Source organism: Molothrus ater, chromosome 19 (assembly GCF_012460135.2).
Source record: "Molothrus ater isolate BHLD 08-10-18 breed brown headed cowbird chromosome 19, BPBGC_Mater_1.1, whole genome shotgun sequence".
Taxonomy (NCBI): Eukaryota; Metazoa; Chordata; class Aves; order Passeriformes; family Icteridae; genus Molothrus; species Molothrus ater.
Window position 1 is genome coordinate 12,624,931 of NC_050496.2, and position 19,820 is coordinate 12,644,750.

Sequence of the window (19,820 nt, forward strand, 5' to 3'; positions counted from 1 at the left end):
AGAATTCCCTGCTTTGCTTTGCTTATGTGTGGCTTTTGCTTCAGATTTATCTCAGCCAGCAGTTTTCAGACTTTCCCCTTCCCAATTCTCTCCCCACCCCGCTGGGAAGAATGAACCAAAAGCAGCTGGGGGCTGAGCTGCCTGCTGGGGTTAAACCCCATCGTGCATCCAGGATAGAGAGAGACAAGGTGGGTTTGGAGCTGTGCTCCAGGGCAGGAGCTGGGGCCATGGGGAGAGGCCCGAGGCCCGGGGCACAGGACCTGCAGCGGGAGCAGGAAGCAGGCAGGGGAGCTGGGGTGTGGGACAAGCCGGGCGGAGGGGCCGAAGGTGGGGAGGGATCCTCGGGCACGCCAGAACCGCCGCCTGTCCGGCCATCCGCCGCCCTGCTGGGCCAGGGGTTTGGGCTCCGTGGGCGGCGGCGCTGGGGCCGGGGGCGGGCGGGATGCGCGGGGCGGGGGCGGCCGGCGGTGCCCGCGGCGGGGGCCGTGCCGGGGCGGGGGCAGCGGTCGCGGAGGAGCCGCATCCCGCGGAGGGCGGGCGCAGCCGGGCTGGCCCCGCGCCACGCGGAGGAGGAGCAGCAGATCCCCGGAGCACGTTAAAGAGCGAGGCCGAGCGCGGCGGGGAGGAAGCGAACGGCTCCGCGAAGGCAACGGAGCGGCGGCCGCAGAGCGCCCGCCCCGGCCGGACCCAAGTTCCCGGCGGCGGCTCGGCCGGGCCCGGCGGAGGGTGCGGGATCGGGGCCGGGTGGCCGCGCCCGCAGCTCCGCACCATGCCCGCCGCGCTGCCCAGCCTGCTGGCCTGGCTGGCGGTGCTGCTGCTCGGCAGGGCCCGCCCGGCCGACGCCTGCAGCTGCTCGCCCATCCACCCGCAGCAGGCCTTCTGCAACGCCGACGTAGGTGAGCGCCGCGGGGATCCCCGCCCCGAGCCCCCCGAGCCCCCGCCCGGCCCCGCCCGCCGCAACTTGGCGGCGGGGGAAGCACCGGAAAGTTGTCGCGGGGCGGGCGGGGCGCGGGCAGAGCCCCCCGAGCCCCGGCACCTGCCCGCCCGGCCCGGGGGTGTGTCGGCGGGCGCGGATGCGCGGCCGGGCGCGGTCCGTCCGTGCGGGCTGTGCCCGTCCCGCCCCGCGCCTCCTCCCGCCGTCCCGGGGGGGCTCCCGCGCCCGGCCGCGCTCCCGGGGGCGCCGCCGCCGCCGCGAGGGGCGACCGGAGCGCGGCTACGCCGGGGCCGGGTCCCCGCTGGCCGCCCCCCGTGAATGACACGGGTGGGCCCGGCCTCCCCCGACTCTGGTCACACCGCGAGGTACGTGGCAGCGCGGGGCTGGGGCCCGGCGGCCACCGGGACCCTCCAAGTGCGGCCACGGCACCGGCCCGCAGCCCGGAGGAGCCCCTGTCCCCGGCAGCTGCCGCCGCGGCTCGGTCACCCCTGTCTGCGCCTTATTTCCAGGCATTTCCTTTCCCCCGTCCCACTTTGTTCGGCTTGGATGCTGCTGAAAGGGAGGGCTTGGCAGCGCCGGGATCTGGATTCCTCTTTCTATGAATAATGCCCTTATTAAATTTTAACATATGAACCCAACAGGCCGGCCCCAGTTCCCGGCGCTTTCCTTCGCGGGCCCGTTCCCAGGCTCAGCTGGAGAGGTAACATTCCCAAAGACTGAGGCAGCCCCAACCTCTGGATGGCCCTGCCCTGTCCCCTGCTCCACATCCAGGATGTTCCTCGCTGGCGTCCCTTCCAGACACCGCTCCCAGCGTCTTTCCTCCGTGAGGGCAACTCCCACAGCGCTTGGCTGCTGCCTCGGGTGCCCAGCTCACCACGAGGCGTGTTGGGGACAGGGAGGTTTTTGAGACAAAATGGAGCACTGGGTTTTTGTAGCTGCTGCTGGGGCCGGTGTCCCTGGCCCACAGGATGCCCTGTGCCCGCTCGGGCGGTGCGGCTGTGGCTTCCCATCACGCTGCTGTCAGGATCAGCTTTCGGGGCACTCGTGACTCACTGCCCGTCGTGGGGTGCCGGCTCAGCCCTGACTCAGCTGCTGAGTCACTGTCTGTCTTGGCGGCCCTGGCTGTCTGCACCGTCTGTGGCAGGGCCCCGCTGAGCTGAGCTGCGCTCCCCGGCCCTCAGCAGGTGCCCGTCCTGCCGAGGCAGCGCGCTCCCAGCCACGCTGCCGGCAGCGCTGGCACCTTCTGGCTCCCAGCCCGAGTCGCTTGTGTAGCTCGTTTGTATCAAATGTGCTTCGTGTGGGCCTAAGTGAAAACAGTGCTGGGCTTGGGGACAGAGTGGGGCACAGCCTGGAACGATCCAGTGTGCCCTGGCCTTGTGCTGCCTCTTATCTTCCCTGGGATGCTCTCTGGAGTTGGGATGTTGCCCAGCCAGTTCCATCCCAGCAGGTTTGTGGAGCCCAGGGAGAACCTGGGCCCCCGGTGCTGCTGGGACCTTTCCCAGCTGCTGTGGCTGAGGGAGCTGAGTCCAGGCTGGGCCCCTGACAGAAATGTGGTGGTCTGGGCATGGCTGATGTCCTGCAGTGCTGGGTGGGTGCACCTGAGGTGCAGGGACCCCAAGGCTCATGCTCAACCCTCACTATGGGGTATCAGGCTGAGCACAGTGTGGGGTCCTGGCCCTGGGGCCTGGGATCTGCTCTCCCTGGCGTGGGCACTGCCTGCCACATCCCCATGGCCCCTCTGGCCTTGCACCTGCCCCTGCACTCGCTCTGCTGTGCAGGGACTGGGGCAGCCACAGCCCGGGGCTGCACTTCCAGGTGGTGCAAGGGGAGGCAGATGCAGCTCTGCATTGGGTGGGGGGAGCCTGAGGGGCTGGGGGTCATAGAGGGGCTGCGGTTGTGTCACTGGGGCTGGTGGCTTCGAACCTGCCAGCCTGTGCTTGCATGTCCTGGCTCATGAGATGAGCAGGGCTTTTCTGCAGGGCCCAAGGGCTTGGGGCTGCCCCATCCACCACCCCTCACTGGGACTGTGCCCTGTTGGGCTCTGCAGGGCTGCTCTGCTGCAGGAGATGCTCAGCTGCCCAGTGGTGCCACAGCAGGACCACCGGCTCCTACTCCATCTCCGCTGGAGCAGCGTGGGGGTGATGCTGAGCCCTTCCAGGCAGAGCCGTGGCTTTGCCCCTGCCAGGCAGCAGGCGGTGGCTGGGGCAGGAGGGAGCAGGGCTCGGTGCAGCTGGGCCGGGCAGCTGGATTGGACTGATCCCAGGGCTCGGTTCCCCGGGACGGGCACGGTGATGAGCGTGGGGGGGGCTGCCAGCAGCCAGCAGGGACCGGGCAGAGGAGGGGATTTGCGGGGGCGTGGTGGGAGCTGTCCCCGCGGGGGTGCAGCTGCCCGCAAACCCCGCCGAGCCTGGCGGTGCCGCCGCCCGGTGCCGCCGCCCGGTGCCGCCGCCCGGTGCCGCCCTGCCGAGCGCGGCAGCCGAGCCCTCCCGTGCGGCTGGCGCAGAGGGGCCGTGGGCTGACGCGGGGGCTGCCGCTGATTGGGCTCCATCCCGCTCCCGTCAGCGGCCGGAATGACGCACGCGGCCACGGCAGCGCTCAGCCCGTGCTCCCGCGCAGCCCGGCGGGCGAACGGGACCGGCATCCTGCCGGACGGACAGGCGCTCTACCGGACGGACAGGCATCCTGCCGGACGGACAGACAGGCGCTCTGCCGGACAGACGGACAGGCGCTCTGCCGGACGGACAGACAGGCGCTCTGCCGGACAGACGGACAGGCGCTCTGCCGGACAGACAGGCACACTGCCGGACGGACAGACACTCTGCCGCCCGCGCTGCCGCCCGCCGCCCCGCGGGCACTGCGGGCACCTGGGGGTCTGCATGGCCTCCGCTTCCCCCCGCTGCCCTGCTCAGCCCTGCGTGCCTGCAGCCTCAGCAGCCTCAGCATCCTCACCCCGCTCTGCCGGGGCGGGCACCGGGATGCCAGCGAGCCCCTGGGCTGTTGCCCTTGCGCCGGGCAGGGCTGGGTGCAGGAATCCTCCCAGGGTTGTTGGTTATCTCCCCAGCTCCGCCAGCCTCCAGCAGGGCTGGAGTGACCGCGGGGCTGCCCTCGGGGGGTCAGGTGCCCGGGCCGGCAGTGCCAGGCAGGCAGCGGGCAGTGCTGGCACTGGCAGCCGGCCCCTCTGCTGCCAGCAGCCCTGGAGAAGGGAGCTTTGTTCTCCGGGCTTCCAGCCCAGCAGTGGCCCCTGCTGTCTGTGGGCACTGGCGCTTCCCGGGCAGCTGTGGGCGCGTGTGGGCAGGGTGGCTCCGTGGGTATGGGGCGGCACAGCAGAGGAAGGGGCAGCCATTCTGCAAGTCTTGGGCCAGAAGGGGCCAAGGGTCCTTGTGCTGCCCTTCTTCCCATGGAGCACAGGCAAGCACAGTGGTGCCCTGAGGTGGGGTAGCCCCACATGGGGCCAGGGAGGAAAAACCCCAACCCTGGCAAGCCCAGAGAGACAGCCTGGTGGTTTTGTGGCACTGGATTGCTCTCTCTGTGCCCAAGGGATGCTGGTGGCAGAGGGCAGCAGGGATACCTGCTTACCTTGCAGGGTCTCTGTCCCTGGAGGGTCCAGAGTCCTCACTACGGGGAGGCCACAGTGGCAGCCCTGGGGACCCACCCAGGAGATGTCACCAGTGGGGTCCCGCTCTGCCACGGGACCCTCTGCTCCCACGGAGCACCTTCTTGCTTGGCCTGCCTGGGGAAGGAGTGTTTCCAGCATTTCCCTGGCCCAAGTTGGCAGGGCAGTGCCAACTGTGTGCTGTGCCTGCCATGCACCCCAGGAGCCAGGGAGCCTTGGCTCATTTCACAGAGGGTCTGGGCTCCAACCCTGGCTGGTGGCTGCCCATGTTGGCATCAGGAGTGGTGGGTGACAAGGCCAGTTTGGGCATTGGCATTTGGGGAGGTCTCACTACTGGTTCTTGGGCACCTGGGGGTTTCCTCCATCCCCATCCCAGGCTCTCCTCAGGGCTCCCTCCGCTGCCCTGGCTCCTGGCGGGCGTGGAGCAGCTTGGCTGCGCTGCGGGGTCTTGGCGGGGAAAGCACAGCGCAGTCGTCCCCTCCACAAAGCCGCACTGTTCAGAACAAATCCACCCAGAATCGGGCTGCATTTTTGTCAAGTGATTCATCAGCACGTGAATGGAAAAGGCTGGAGCCCACTGAAGCAGCAGCCATCCCCGCACGGGAGCCGGCACTGGCTGCACCCGGGTTACACGGGCGGTGTGCGGGGCTGGGCTCTGGGAGATGCGGTGGCTGCGGGGCCGCGGTGGCTGTGCCTGCGGCGATCCCAGCACAGCTGACACAGGAGTGGGCGCTGTCCCAGGCACGGCTGAGGTGCTGCCACTCTGGCTGGATGGCCCAGCCCTTCCCAAGGGATGGGAGCAGTCGGGAAAGCCCCCAGTGCAGCCATTGCTTCTCCCAGCCCTGTGCAGAATGAGTGCTGCCAGTGACTGGGGATGGCCATTTTGGGAGACCTCTGCTCTGGTCCCTGCTCGTGTTGGTGCCACTGTCACCTTTCCAGAGTAAACGCTGTTGGCATTTGCTGGTGCCCACGTGGAGCCGTGCCCCCCTGACCTTCAGCTTAAATAGCCTGCCTGCATGCCCCTACAGCCCGTGTATTTATAGAGTGCGGTCAGATTGCCCCTCCTGCCCATGCCAGGTGGGAGAAGCTCCTCTGTGCCAGGCAGTGGGTGACCTCTGCATGTCCCTGGCTGCTCCCAGCCCAGCACCCTTCAGTGGGGACATGAACCAGGATGAACTCTGTGAGAGTGCCCTGCTCCCTGTTCCCTGCCCCACAGTGCTCGGGGGGCTGGCAGGGCAGGGGGGAGCCCTGCAGGGTGGGGAGCTGCCCTTCCCTTGGACAGGGGTGCCCCTGGCAGAGCAGGGAGCCCTGCCAGCCACTGCCCTGCAGCCAGGCCCCCTGCATCCTCTGAGTGCTGAGCAGGAGCTGTAGCTTTGGCACTGCCACTGTCCCCTTCACCATCAGCGTCCCTGGTGCTGCCTGGGAGCTTCAGTCCCTGCACTGGTGGAGGGAGCTGGGCACAACGGGGGCTGCAGCTCCCAGTGCAGGGACCCAGGCACTGTGCCCAGCATGAGCCAGCCCCATGCCCCAGCCCATCGGTGAGTAAGGGTGAGCTGGCTGCCCGCCCTGCCCCTGCAGGTCACTGCCACGTGCCCAGCCCTCACATGCCAGTGCACACATCCTGGGCTGTGGAGCAGCATGACCGCAGGGACCCTGCCACAGCACAGTGTCCCTGGCTCACCGTGCCACGGCCTCACCAGCCCCGGGGCCAGGTGATCCTGTTGTGAACTTTCCTTATCACCCACCTTGAGGCTGCTGCTGCAATGCTGCTGGTCACTGTCCTGCACGTGCCAGAGCCCCATCCCTTTGGGGACAGCGGGTGACAGCCAGCTCTGGGGGCAGCCAGGCAGGCAGTGGGGTCTGCTGCGGGCAGTGGTCCCCTGTGAACGTGGGAGACCCAGTGAGATGCAGGGGCTGAGTGGGACTGGTCACCACCCCCTTACCTCACCTCACCTCACCTCACCTCACCTCACCTCACCTCACCTCACCTCACCTCACCTCACCTCTCCCTTCCAGTGATCCGAGCCAAGGCCGTCTCTGCGAAGGAGGTGGATTCGGGGAATGACATATACGGGAATCCCATCAAACGCATCCAGTATGAAATCAAGCAGATCAAGGTAAGGGGGCACATCATCGGGTCAGGAGGCTGGGGCCCTGGGGTGGCCCCTTCACCAGCCACTCATGCCCCCCTCTGCTCCCCAGATGTTCAAGGGCCCCGACCAGGACATAGAGTTCATCTACACGGCTCCATCCACTGCCGTGTGCGGCCGGCTGCTGGACACCGGCGGGAAGAAGGAGTATCTCATCGCAGGTGAGCACTGCGGGGAGCCGGGACACTCGGGGGGCGAGGGACACTGCTGGCCAGGATGCCCCATGTGCCCTGCAAGGTGCCTGATGTGTGCCTGCTCCCTGGGCACATTTCTCCCCTTGCCCCTCCTGCTCCTGCCACCAGCCTTCGGGGAACACCCTGGCTGTGTCCTGGCTGTGCTCGGCAGCCACGAGCCACGGTGGGGGCAGCTGGGGACAAACCTCTGCTTGCCAGAGTCACCAGGGACAGGGCACAGTGAGGGCCGCAGCACCATGAGTCAGCACAGGCTCTTGAGGCCCTTGGCAACCCCCTTGAATGGTCTGTTTGGCCTCTCCCCAGGCAAGTCAGAGGGCAATGGCAAGATGCACATCACGCTCTGTGACTTGGTGTCCACCTGGGACTCACTGACCCCAACCCAGAAGAAGAGCCTAAACCAGCGGTACCAGATGGGCTGCGAGTGCAAGGTGAGCCACCAGGCTGCCCCCCACATGCCCCATGCCCCTACCAGGGAGGGTCTGCAGCCCCCAGGCAGGGGTGGGCTCCGCAGTGAGATGCTTTTCCCTGTCCTTCATGGGTGACATTGTGCAGGGACACAGCACGTGGCTGGGCAGACAGGAAGGGCTGGGCAGACAGGAAGGGCAGCCCTGCCTCTGGCTTCCTCCAGCAGGGAACAAAGGCCCGCCCTGGCACTGGCAACCAGGGGTTCCCCAGTTCCCTGCACTGGGGTTGCATCCCCACCGTGCTCCACAGGGCAGGGTCAGCCTGGCATCCCTGTCCAGAGCCGGGGCATGGATGAAGCAGAGCACAGCTGCTTCCCCCTGGCCCCGTGCGCCCTCGGGTTGCTGGGTGACCGTCTCTGTTATGCACAGATCTCGCGCTGCCTCTCCATCCCCTGCTTCGTCTCCTCCTCGGATGAGTGTCTGTGGACAGACTGGGCGATGGAGAAGAACAACGTGGATGGGCGGCAGGCGAAGCACTACGCCTGCATCAAGAGGAGCGACGGCTCATGCGCCTGGTACCGCGGCATGGCCCCCCCCAAGCAAGAGTTTCTCGACATCGAGGACCCCTAAGCCAAACGAGCGCATTCCAGTAGCCAGTAGAAAAAACCTGCGAGATGTTAGACTGGTCCACGCTGATATCAAATCCTGGAGACAGCATGAAAATCCTCTTGGCCGCAGGGGGCCCCGGTGGCTGCCACCCGTGTGTGGGGGCCAGGGCCAGGGACCCGCTCTGGCGCAGGCTCCTGGCAGCTCGCAGCTGCACTGGGCATCCTTCGCTCGTGGCAGGGTTGAGCAGGGCGTGGGGAGCTCCCTGCCAGGGTCACGATCCCCCAGCCATGCTTGGCTCTGGCAGCTGTGAAGGAATCAAGCCCTTGTGAGTGGTGGGAGCTGCCCTGGCTGCGTAGCAGGTCTACCAGTGCCCCGCTGCGGGAGCCTCCCCCGCAGCTCCAGACACACAGCCCTCCCCACCACAGCACCTGGCAACCCTGCTGACCACTCCCCCCAGCACCTACCTCTCCCTTTGGGGTGCCAGAAGGGTACCCCTCTGGGCAGGGGCTCTGGGGGGCTTTACCATGGGGCAAACCCCCAGCAAGGGGCTCCGGGCCCTCCACAGGGCCAGATGACTCCTGCACAGGTGCCTTGTCCCAGCAAGCTGGAGGGCCATGTTAGCATATCTGGGGTGACCCCTGACATGCACCCCTGCACTGTTGCCTCTCTCTCCACATGGTCCTCTCTCCAGGGATCTCTGTTCCCCTGCAACCTCCTACAGATCCTTCTGCAGATGCCACCATTGGACAGGCTCGACCTGGAACCCTTGGCAGGGCCCCAGGGGCCGCAGCTCTGGCTGCATGGGCACAGGGAGTCCATCATCGCCTCGTGCAGATCGGGGCCATGCCGTGGCCGTCAGCACCACTGCAGCCAGGCAAGCTCCCTTCTCTGCGGTGTGGGAGTGGAGCCTGGAACTGGCAGCCGGGCACTGCAGGAAAACCTGTGACCCCTCACACCCCTCGGCCCTGAGTTCTCTGAGCCATCCCCATGCCACAGCGATGCTGGCGTGTGCCGCGGAGCTGCTGTGGCACTGGCACGTGCACCCATGGCTTTGGGAGCGTGCCGGGAATGCTCCCTGCAGCCCTGTGCCCGTGGGGTTTTCATGCTGTGCGTCCCTGTAAGGTTTGAGATGTCGTACTGGACCAGTCTGGGCAATTTCAACATATTAAAGAGAAAAATTAAAAAGAAAGAAAAAGAAAAAAAAAACCCCAACCTTTACTCAGTCCCGACCGCGCATCCCGGGCGCTCTGTATGGCTGTACCCGTTGTGCTCCTGTCGCTGCTGCTCCTCTGTCTTTGACTTCAATATCGCCACTTGTTTTGCCGCCGGCTCTGTCGTCCCTGTGCCGTGATTTCCGTCTCCTCGTCCGGCGCTGGAGCCGCCCCGGTACCCGCGGAGGGTCCGTGCCGGGAGCTCAGGGGCAAGGGGGAAGCGGGGCGGGGACGCTGCTCCGGTTCGGCCGGGACCCCCCCGACCCTCCCAGACCCCTCCGGATCCCCCGGCCTCCCCCGCCCCTTCTCGGCAGCGGAGGGAAGCGATGCCCGCGGGGCCGCCGGAGGGAAGGGACCGGGACGGGGAGGGGAAGAGCTGCTGCGGGCCCCCCCTCGGACGCGGGCGGCAGCGCCGGGGGCGGGATCCGACGGGACCGGGAGCGGGACCGGGCGCGGGACCGGGCGGGGCCGTGACTCAGGGGCGAGGGCGGGCCCGGGTACCGCGTGGTGGCCGGTCCGCGTGGAAACGTCCCCTGGCGGGACCGTCCGCTGTGGGCGCGGCGCTGCCGCCTCCTGCCTCGGTCCGCGCCGGGCCCGCAGCGGGCGGAGCTGGTGTCCCCGTTGGCTCTCCCGAACAAGGGGCGGAGCGCCCGCGGCTCCGGGCTGCGCCGGGCCGGGCGGAGCGGGGCCGCCCCGCGGGGCCGGGCGGAAGGAGCTGCTGGCCGTGTGGCGACACGTGCGTGCGGCGGGACCCGGATGGTGAGCGCTGCCGGGGCCGGGCGGGACGGGCCCGGGGACGCGGGGCCTGCGCCCCCGTCCCGCCGCGCTCCTCGGCCCTGCCGGCGGGGCCGCCCGTGGGGAGCGGAGCGCCGGCACCGCCCGGGCCGCATATGGCGGCGGCCGGGCCGAGACCGCGCGGCGGCGGCGGCGCTCGGGGCCGCGGGTGGCGGCGGGGGCTTGGCGGCGGCCGAGGGAGCCGCCGAGGGGGCCGTGGCGGCGGCCGGCCGCTCTGAGAGCCGGAGCGCAGCGGCAGCGGCCTAGCCGGGCCGGTGCCCCCCGCTCAGCCGCCGCTTTCCGCCCTCTCTGCAGGCGCGGCCGCCGGGCCCGCCGAGCCGGCCGCCCTCGGCGATGATCGCGGAGAAGCTGCGGGAGGTGCTGGAGCCGGGGCGGCGGGAGGCGGCGGCGGAGCTGGGCCGGCCGCTGGCCGCCGCCGCCCGCTCCGTGCTGCAGCAGCGCATCGAGTTCGTGCCCGCCCGGCGCGGCCTGGCCGGGCAGCTGGGGCACCTGCGGGACAAGTACGAGCGCATCGGGGCCGAGGCCATCGGCCGCCCCCTCGGCGTCACCGGCAGCCTTGCGGAGCGGCCGCAGAACCCCTCGGGTGAGTGGAGAGGCCGAGGGGACCCCCCCGCGCTCCTGCGCTGGCTCACTGTGTCTGCTCCCCGCAGGACACGGCCATGCCCCGCCGCGGGCCGGGGGGGACGGGATCCCCCCGCCGCAGAAGGTGCTCTTCCCAGCACACAGCCTCTCCATGAAGTGGGAGCGGGTTCACCGAGTGGGCGCCGGGCTGAGTAACCTGGGGAACACCTGCTTCCTGAACTCGGCGCTGCAGTGCCTGACCTACACGCCGCCTCTCACCAACTACCTGCTGTCCCGGGAGCACGGGCGCACCTGTGAGTGGGGACCCGGTTCAGGGCCCGGGAGGGACGAGCAGCGTCTGCCTGTTCTGCTCACAGTGCTGCACTCAGCGCCTCTGTGCCTGGCTCTGTGAGGGAGTGCAGAGGACACACCTTCCCTGCCCTGCTCCTTTCTGCCTGTTCCTCTGTCAAGAGCCTGTTCCTGGGTCCTATTCACTTTTCCTGGCCATAGCAGCGTTCCCAAGCTTGGCATCTTTGTCTCTGCTGGGTGTAGCCAGGACTAAGATGGGCCCAATGGAGCCTGCTGGCTTCTTGGGGGCTCAGCTGGGGGGTCCTGAGTAGCCCCTGACTGTGGGGAGTGCAGAAGAGCAGCGTGCCAGGCGCTGCTGTGAGCTGTCACCACAGGAACACACAGGCCTTGCAGCCCCATCCCTAGGACTGCCTGCAGGATGTGCCCCTCAGGGCCAAGCTGTGGGCTGGTCCAGTGCATACCTGGGACCTGTTTTCTCTCAATGTGAACATTGTCTCATCTGGGGAGCTGCCCTGGCTGCTCCTGGGATGGGCTGTGCCAGCTGGGATGGCACGGGCTGGTCCCCATCTCCTGAGATGGGCTGCACCAGCTGGGATGGCACGGGCTGGTCCCCATCTCCTGGGATGGGCTGTGCCAGCTGGGATGGCACGGGCTGGTCCCCATCTCCTGTGGCATTGAGCTCATGGGGAAAGCTGAGGGTTCCTGAGCTGTACTGGACCAGAGATCCCTGTCCTGCCTCCGTCTCTCCTGGGTTTGTCCCCAACATCGTGTCGTCTCTCCTGCTCCAGGTGCCCATGGAAGCTTCTGCATGATGTGCACTATGCAGAACCACACGATTCAGGCTTTTGCCAACAGCGGCAATGCAATAAAGCCACTCTCCATCATCCGAGACCTGAAGAGTAAGGAGGGCTGCCCCCCCCCATGACTAATGTGGGAGCAGAACTGGTGGGACTGGGGCGTGTTTTGGCAAACAGCTCCGCTGAGATGGCTCTTGGAGCCTCGGAGTGCCTGGAGACTCCTTGGGCTGCCAGGGGCTTCCTGTGTGACATGAGTCTGGTGTGCGGTTTGGGTTGAGGGGACTCAGACCCCAGAGTCCTTGCCCCAGGGAAGGCAGGGAGGGATGGCATCTCTTGCAGCACGTGCTGAGTCCTCTCTCTCTTGCAGAGATTTCCCATAACCTGCGCTTCGGCAGGCAGGAGGATGCACACGAGTTCCTGCGCTACACCATCGATGCCATGCAGAAGGCCTGCCTGAATGGCTACACCAAGTATGTGGGGCCTGATGGCCCATCACTGCTCTTTGCTGTTCCCTTGCTGGTCCCCTGCACTCACGGGAGTGGACTGTGGAGTGAACATGTGCCCCAGGTCAGCCTTATTGTGGGGAGGTTCTGACTCCAGGGACCTCGGGTGTGGGGTCCAGCTCTGCCCCTCAGGGACAGGGCTCTGGGCTGTTGTTCACCTTCTGCTGGCTCCTCCACCTTAGCATAGCTGCAGTCCTGCCCCCAGATCCTGAGGCTGCTACAGGCTGGGATCACATCCCACTTGCTGAGGGATACTTGCTAGCTCAGCCCCAGCTCTGTGACTGGGGAAGGGCAGCTTCCCCCAGGCCCTTTGTCCTTGGAGGCACTGCCTCTGCTCTGAGCTCCAGCCAGGAGCTTCTGCTTCCTCGAGAGGAAGGTGTGTGTTGGAGCCTGGTGTCACCCCTCAGGTGGGACACAGGGAGAGCAGTGTGGCAGAGGCTGTGACTTCCCACAGCCCCTGGGGCTCCCCAGCCCAGCCACTGGCCACAACACAGAGGGGGCTGTCCTGAGGGTCCAGCAGGGCTGGCTGCTGCAGTGTGGGATCTGTGCTGCTGTCTCTCTGTAGGTTGGATCGCCAGACCCAGGCCACAACTCTGGTTCACCAGATCTTCGGTGGTTACCTGCGGTCCCGTGGTGAGTACCAGCAGGCTGGGCTGGGCCTGGGCAGTAAAACCCTTTGGGAACACGGCTCACATGTTTAACTTACCCAGAGCTGCAATCAGTCAGTCCTGCAGCACTTGTGGGTCACTCTCCCTGCTGTGGCAATGGGAGAAGCCACTGCCTGTGGGGCCCAAGCTGTGGGTCCCCAGCTCACTGCCCTCAGCCCAAGGAGCTGTTCCCAGCAGTCTGGCAGCCCCTGCTTCCCCAGCACAGAGTGGATGTGCCAGCCCTCCTTCCTGCAGGGCTGTCAGTCCTGGTGCTGACATCCCAGAGCCCAGGCCTGGGCTGGGGGGACACTGCAGCTGTGTGTGCCGTGCTGGGGTGTGCCAGGGTGTGCCCATGGCTCTTCCTTTTGCAGTGAAATGCTTGGAGTGCAAGACTGTCTCGGATACCTACGACCCTTACCTGGACGTGACCCTGGAGGTCGAGGTACTGCTGCAGGGTTGGGGATGGGGCTCTCTGCTCTCGTGGGGGATGTTCCTGCTCTGAGGCTCCTTGACCTGCAGACAGGTGCTGGCAGGAGGGAAGCAGCTCCTGCTGTTGCTCCTCCTTCCCTGTCTCATGGGGCAGTGCCTGTTGAACGTGAGCCGTGCTCCTGGGCAGAGCAGCCACAGGCCAGGGCCAGGCTCAGGGCTCTGGGGCAGCCTGCAGCCCGGTGCTGTGTGCTCTCTCCTGGGGCCAGCGCCTCTGCAGGGAGTGGGGCCGTGCTGTGGGCAGGCCCCAGGTGCCCTGACCCCCACCCTGTCCTTGCAGCGAGCCGCAAACATCGTGCGGGCCTTGGAGCTGTTTGTGAAGCCAGAGCAGCTGGGTGGGGACAACGCCTACAGGTGCAGCATGTGAGTGTGGGCTGCTGGGGCATAACGGGTCCATGGGTGAGCTGTGGGAAGGCTGCCACAATGTGGGAGGGCTTCTTTGCCTGCTGCGTGGCTAAACCATGAGGTGCAGGGCCTGTGACGAAGCCTGCTGCTCCTCAGCTGCCTTGTCTTCAAAGGCATGGCCGTGGGGAGGTGTCTGGAGCACTGCCTGGTGCCAGCAGCACCGTTCCCACACAGCCATTGCTGTGTGGCCAGGGCAGGCAGCCATGTGGATGTTGGAACAGCTTGAATAGCCTGAGCTTTCCTGGGCAGGTGCAGGAGAAAGTGTCAGCCAGCAAACGTTTCACCATCCACCGAGCCTCCAACGTTCTCACCATCTCACTGAAACGCTTCGGCAGCTGCGGCCCTTCAGGGGGAAGGAAAATCACCAAGGTGAGAGCTCAGTGATCCACAGCCAGGGCTGTGTCCTGGCCCAAGGTCCTGGCCCTGAGCATGGCGGGGGTCCTGGTGCAGCCTTGGGGCCGTTTCCCCACTGCTGCCAGTGAGGAAAGTTGGGTTCATCCTTCCTTGCCACAGTCTCTGTCTGGGGAGAGCAGGTCCCCTCCCTCAAGAGATGGGGCTCATAGCACAGCAGAGACATGTCCTGAGACATCTTCTTTCCACAGGACGTGGGATACCCCGAGATCTTGGACGTCCGGCCTTACATGTCCGAGCCCAAGGGCGATCCCATCACGTATGGACTCTATGCAGTGCTGGTGCACTCTGGGTACAGCTGCAACGCTGGGCACTACTTCTGCTACGTGAAGGTGAGCCCGGGATGCTCCCCTGGGACCCTGTCTGGGCTGGGGCCTGGGAGGTGCTTGTGGGTCCATTTAGGGTGCAGAAAGGAGGGTGCTTGGCAGGGTGGGTGGTGTGGAGCACTGCACATGGGGCACAGACTGTGCTCCCCTGCAGGAAACATGAAGGTCTGCCCTGACAGAGCTCCCTGGCCCGCCCCTGGGCCATCTGTGGGTTTTGGGGAGAGGAGCTGTGGTGATGGGTGCTGTTCCTGCTGCTCTGCAGGCCAGGATGGGTCCCTGGGCAGAGCCTGACCCCGTTCTCCTCAGACACAGCCTGACCAAGCTCCATGTTCTGTTCCACAGGCCAGCAACGGGCAGTGGTATCGAATGAACGACCACGAGGTCCACCCCAGCAACATCAAGGTGGTTCTCAACCAGCAGGCCTATGTGCTGTTCTACCTGAGGTGAGAGAGCACCTGTGCCTCATGGCCCCCTACCCCACCAGCAGCCCCAAGGCCCCTGTGTGTGTGCTGGCCCAGGGTGGAGGGTGCCAGGGAGGGGTCCAGCCCCTTGTCATGGTTTGCTGTAGCTCCTCACCTCCTCCAGCCTCCTGCTCCCCGTCCTGGTGTGTGCTGCTCACCCACGTCCCCAGGGCTGATGTGCTTTGCCTTCCCCAGGCTGGGCAGCCCCAGGAAGAGCTCAGCAGGGCCCGTAGCCACGGCTGCCTTCAGCCCACCCAGCTGCACTGCCAGTGACTCCAAACCAGTGAAGAAACCTGCCAGTAATGGGACCCTGTGTGTGCCACCCATGGGCCTGGTGAGTCCTGAAGGTTGGTGCTCCCAGGAGCTGCTGCTCCATGGGCCCTGGGACTGCAGCCAGGCTGGGGCTGGAGGAGTGGGAGGGTGTTGTGCAGGGGAGATGCTGATCCTGCTGAACCCAGGGATCCTGGCTGGGCATGGGGAGGGTGGTATCACTGTGTCTGTGGCTCTCCTCACTGAACTTCTCTCTTTCTCTGTGTCTAGAAACAAGACAAGCTGCTGGGGAAGGGGCTGCCAGGCCCAGGTGATGTTGGAGTCCCTGTTGCCCGCAGCTCTCCTGGGATGGGGTCAAAGCTGACAAACGGAGTTGCTCTGTCAAAGCTTCCCTTTCAGACCCCATCATCCAAACTGCCCCACAAAGCCACCCACGAGGCCACTCTGCTGGGCTGTGACACAGGCCAGAGGCCCAAGAAGCCACAGACACCTGGCATGCCCAGAGCAGGCTTCCATGCCACCAGCACCATGTGCGGGGCCAGAGCAGGGCTGTCCCCACAGGGCTCAGACAGTGAGAAGCCACCTACCTCATCCAAGCTGCTGAAGTCCAGCCAGGAGCCCAGTGGCTGCGGGGCGATGAAGAATTCCTGGGGCAGCACTGTAGGGCAGCTGGCCAAGGAGACCCACGGGGCCAAGAGCAGTTCCAGCAGCTTCTGCACCTCTCAGGGAAGGGACTCTGGCACCCACCTCCCTGCTGGCCCTGGCACCACGCTGGCTGTCCCTAAAGACTCTGACCTGGCTGCCCCCAGCAGCTCTGGGACAGCCCCTGGGAAGCCCTCCCTGCTGGGCAGCACTGCCCTGGAGTGGGGCAGCACCACAGCAGCGCTGCTGGCCAGGAAATCAGAGCTCTCAGCCAAAAAGGTGAGCCTGAGCTTCTGCCCCGAGACTCCAGCCAAAGCCTTGTGCCTTCTGAGCGGGTTGTGTAGGGCTCCTGCTGACAGGGGTGGGTGGGGAGAGCCCCCCAGCTCTAAACCCAGGCTGTGGTGGCTGCTCCCCCCTCTCTGGATCAGGCCTTGCTGTTGTCCACATCCCTGAGTGATGCGGGGGATGGCTCCTGCCCCCTTGCCTGGTTCAGAGGGGTGACTGTGCCAGTCCCTGCAGAGCAGGGGGCCTTGGCACCCTCTTGGTGTCACCTGTCCCCGGGGCCAGAGGCAGGGGGTGATGGCACAGCAGGAGGGTGTGGGGGTGCCTCCTCCACAGGCAGTGAGTGGGCTCTGGAGGGTGCACTGGGGTTCCAGGTCTTTACATTTCTCTCCTTTCTTTTTTCCTTTGTTCTCCTAACTAAACACTCTTCTGATTCTCCCACCCCCCACTTCCCTGCCCCTGTCTGTGTCTGTTCCCCTCCCCTTTCTCTGGGTCCCCTTTTTCTCTTGGCTCATGGAAACCCTGGTGTTAGACGCAGTTTTTATTTATGTCCATAACTGCAGGGCAAAGCCTCTCAGAAGATGAGCATGAGGGACCACCCAGCACAGCCCCAGCCCTCAGCCAGCACCCATCCTGACTCCACTCCTGGGCCTCTGGGCAAGTCCAGGTAAGCAGTGCCATTGCTCCCAGCTCCCACATGGCAGGAAGGCCGTGGGTGACCCACGGGGTATTTGTGTGGCCTTGCAGCAGCTTTTCTGTTCTCCAAGGCTGGCAGGGCTTGCTCCAGGTCTGAGAAGAGCTGACTTCAGCACACAGTGGGAGGGAGCTTTGCAAGGCCCTGACCCTGTACTAATGTCCCACGGGATCAGGAGGCACCAGCCCGCTCTCGATCTTGCTCTGGGTGTCCCTTGTAGCCTTCAGCACCAGCATGTGCAGCAGCAGCACCCACTCTTTCCTGGTCTGCTGTGGGACCTGTGAGTGCTTGCAGAGCAGCATCTGATTCCCCTTTTCTGGACAAGGTGGCAGCAGTTGGGTGTTGTGCTCCTGCACCTCAGGGGAGGGAGGAAGAGAGGGGCTCCCAGGCTTTCAGATCAGCCTCTTTTCCTGTCCTTCAGCCTGTCCTCATCTAGTCTTTTTCCCATTCCTGAAAAGTCTCAGCTCTGTGCTCACCTTGCCTGCTCAGCACCCAGCCTCCCTGCTGACCCCTGGTCCCACTGCCCACACTTCACCTTCTTTCTGGCAGCAGGCAGACGGGGTCTGGCCAGGAGGAGCCGGAGGTTTCCTTCAAAAAGAAGCGAAGGAAGAGGAAACATCGTAGCACAGACAGGAGCCCTTGTGCTGTGGCTGTGAGGGACGGGGATGAAGTCTCCAGCCCTCCCAAGAAGGAGAGGATTGTTTCTCCAGAGGGCTGCAAGGACAAAGAGTCCGGGCTCCCCAGGAAGGAGGGCATTGCTCCTCAGAAGGACTTCATTGAGAAAGACTCCAGGCCCCCCAAGAAGAAAATTGTCTCTCCAGGGGACTTTGTATCTGTCATGGGGAAGGAGGGGGCACACAAGGGTCTCAGCCATGGTCTGGCCTGTCAGGACATGAAGAGTGGGCCCAAGCAACATGTGCCAGAGCCCAGTACTGGCCTGGGCATGGAGCCAGCTTCACCCCTCAGGAGGAAGAAGAAGAAAAAGAAGAATAGGAGCAAAGACAGCCCTTTGAAGAAGACAGAAGAGTGCAGCTCTGGGATGCTGTCTTCAGACAGGTAAAGGGCCGAGCGGTGTGGGAGAGCCTGAGGTCAGGCTCCCTGAGCCAGGAGTTTCTCATCTCTGTGCAGGTGGGATGCACCTCAGCGTGCATCCAGCTGACCACCTGATCCCTGTGGGTGGGTTCACCTCAGGTGTCTCTGTGCTCTGTGGGAAGCTCAGACTCTCCTGCCCTGGTCTGGCTGGTGTGAGCTGACCCTGCTGCCTTCCCCAGCTCCAGGACAGCTGAGCCAGAGCCCTGTGGGACGCATCAGAGCGTGGAGGCTGGAGAGCTCAAGCACCGCAAACGCAAGAGGATGGAAAGCCTCAGCAGCCTGGCTGCCAGCACTGTCCCTGCCACCACTGCCACCACCCCAGGTGTGACCCTGTGCCCTGTCTGGTGTCTGCCCAGGAGCCCCCTTGGAGCACTGCTGTGCCATCCCCAGCGTTGCTGGTCCCACAGCTGCCTGGCAGTGCCCGTGTCCTGTGCCCTGGAGGAGGAAGTGGGGACAGGCCATGGTTGGCCCCCAGGACAGGCACTTGTGTGCCCAGACACCCTCAGCCATCAGGACCTTGTCCAAATGGTGTTTCCTGGGCTGAGATCACTTTGGAGAGGGAGGGACGTGGCAGCTGCCCTTGCTCCCCCTGGCTCACCCTCACCCTGCCTCTTCTGCAGTGGCAGCACGTCCCAGTGACAGCCAGACTGGGGACGAGAGACCCTCCCTGGCTGCCCTGAGCCCCGTGGCCAGCAGCTGGGCTGGCACAGCCCCTGAGGGCCATGAGTCCAGCGTGGTGGACAAGCTGCTCCAGAACTCCTTGGACAAGGCTTACGGCAAGCAAGGTAATCCTGGCTCACCTGGCGGGCAAACAGCCGTGCAGCCCCCCTGCCCGAAGCCCTGGGTGGGGGCAGAGCCCCCCAGCTCTGCAGGGCCTGAGCTCCCCCAGCCAGTGCAGGCAGGGGCTGCTCCTGGAAGCAGGCAGGTGCAGCCGGGCATGGGGCTGGCACAGGGTGGGCAGCAAGGGCAGGGCCTGGGGCAGCAGGGCACAGCCTGGTCCTTCTGCTGACTTCACTGCTCTGCAGTGTTGACCTGGCAGGGTGAGATTTCGGCCGTGAGCCAGGATGCCATTCGGGACACAGCACTGGCCCAAAGCAAGACCGTCATTGATGAGTGGGACCAGGAGTTCGACAAAGGAAAGGTGGGTGCTGGGCTGGGGCAGGTGGGAGGAGGCTGGGGCCTCTGCACGCTGACCTGAGCGCTCTCCTACCTCTGCACAGGTAAAGAAAATGAGGAAGATGAAGCAGGAGCGGAGGAGAGACTCAAATCCGTTCCAGAAGTTGCAGAACAAGCGCAACTTCTGGTTGATGTCCCATCCTGCCAAGATGGCCAGCCTGGGCCACCGGCTCTCAGGTGAGTGAGCTGGGGGCACAGCGAGCCGGGGGCTGGGGGGGGGCAGCCTGCTGGGGGCTGACTCTGCTCTTTGCCTCGCAGGTTGAGATCTGCATCCCCAACTGCTCAGGGAGCAGTCCCGGGCCAGGGACCGAGGGCAGCACTGTCCTGGGAGCTGTCGGTGGAGCTGAGAGGGGAGGGAATACAGCCGCAGCCCTGGGCTTGTGCCTTTTCCTTCGGGGAGCTGCTTTCCAGCTGCAGAGGAGCCTGCCCACGCTGCCTTGCCTCCAGCCTGCCTCGGCCGGGCTCCTCATCATCTTCTCCGTGCCTGTTCCCCTCCTGCCCCAGCCCGCACCTGCGGGGGCTCCTGGCAAGTGCCTCAAGCTGGTCCCTGTTGCTCCGTGCTGCTGTGCGTCCCCTCTGTCACCGTTACCGGCCCTCGCTCCGTGAGGCCCCATCCCTGCACGAGCTGCATGGAGAGCCTCCCCCGGCCCCGTGTCGGCCCGGCCCCGCGCTGGCGCAGGGGCACCGGGGGCATGGATCCCTGCGGGGCCGGAGCGCTGCCGCCGGGGCTGCGGGACTTGAAGGATGGAACTGAATAAATCCCGGTCTTTGTCACTCGGCCATGGTCGGCTGCGGTCGCAAGGGGCGAGCGGCGGGAGGGGGCACCGGGATGGGGGGGAATCACCGGG

At 65.6% G+C, this 19,820-nt stretch overlaps 2 protein-coding genes across 2 annotated transcripts; both read left to right on the top strand.

Annotated features, from left to right (window-relative positions):
* Positions 1–539: 539 nt before the first annotated feature.
* TIMP2 (TIMP metallopeptidase inhibitor 2) lies at positions 540–9,233 on the top strand. The gene is made up of 5 exons (XM_036394684.2): positions 540–896; positions 6,564–6,664; positions 6,750–6,858; positions 7,195–7,319; positions 7,725–9,233. The coding sequence occupies exons 1-5, from the start codon at positions 770–772 to the stop codon at positions 7,923–7,925; spliced, it is 663 nt and encodes a 220-aa protein (XP_036250577.1). The 5' UTR covers positions 540–769; the 3' UTR covers positions 7,926–9,233.
* Positions 9,234–9,828: 595 nt separating this feature from the next.
* USP36 (ubiquitin specific peptidase 36) lies at positions 9,829–19,752 on the top strand. Its single transcript, XM_036394764.2, has 21 exons — positions 9,829–9,874; positions 10,205–10,493; positions 10,561–10,785; positions 11,569–11,679; positions 11,945–12,047; positions 12,646–12,713; positions 13,099–13,169; positions 13,494–13,576; positions 13,680–13,686; positions 13,874–13,987; positions 14,221–14,361; positions 14,698–14,798; positions 15,012–15,150; positions 15,357–16,007; positions 16,574–16,677; positions 17,254–17,760; positions 17,976–18,118; positions 18,417–18,581; positions 18,822–18,937; positions 19,017–19,149; positions 19,231–19,752. Exons 1-21 carry the CDS (start codon positions 9,872–9,874, stop codon positions 19,233–19,235), a joined length of 3,279 nt encoding a protein of 1,092 aa, XP_036250657.1. The 5' UTR covers positions 9,829–9,871; the 3' UTR covers positions 19,236–19,752.
* The last annotated feature ends 68 nt before the right edge of the window (positions 19,753–19,820 follow it).

Excerpts from the sequence above, each read along its gene's own strand:
- TIMP2 (XM_036394684.2), top strand. The coding sequence starts at position 770 with ATGCCCGCCGCGCTGCCCAGCCTGCTGGCCTGGCTGGCGGTGCTGCTG. Across the intron at positions 897-6,563 it reads CTTCTGCAACGCCGACGTAG|TGATCCGAGCCAAGGCCGTC; the intron begins GTGAGCGCCGCG and ends TCTCCCTTCCAG. Across the intron at positions 6,665-6,749 it reads ATGAAATCAAGCAGATCAAG|ATGTTCAAGGGCCCCGACCA; the intron begins GTAAGGGGGCAC and ends TCTGCTCCCCAG.
- USP36 (XM_036394764.2), top strand. Across the intron at positions 12,048-12,645 it reads TGCCTGAATGGCTACACCAA|GTTGGATCGCCAGACCCAGG; the intron begins GTATGTGGGGCC and ends GTCTCTCTGTAG. Across the intron at positions 17,761-17,975 it reads GGGATGCTGTCTTCAGACAG|CTCCAGGACAGCTGAGCCAG; the intron begins GTAAAGGGCCGA and ends TGCCTTCCCCAG.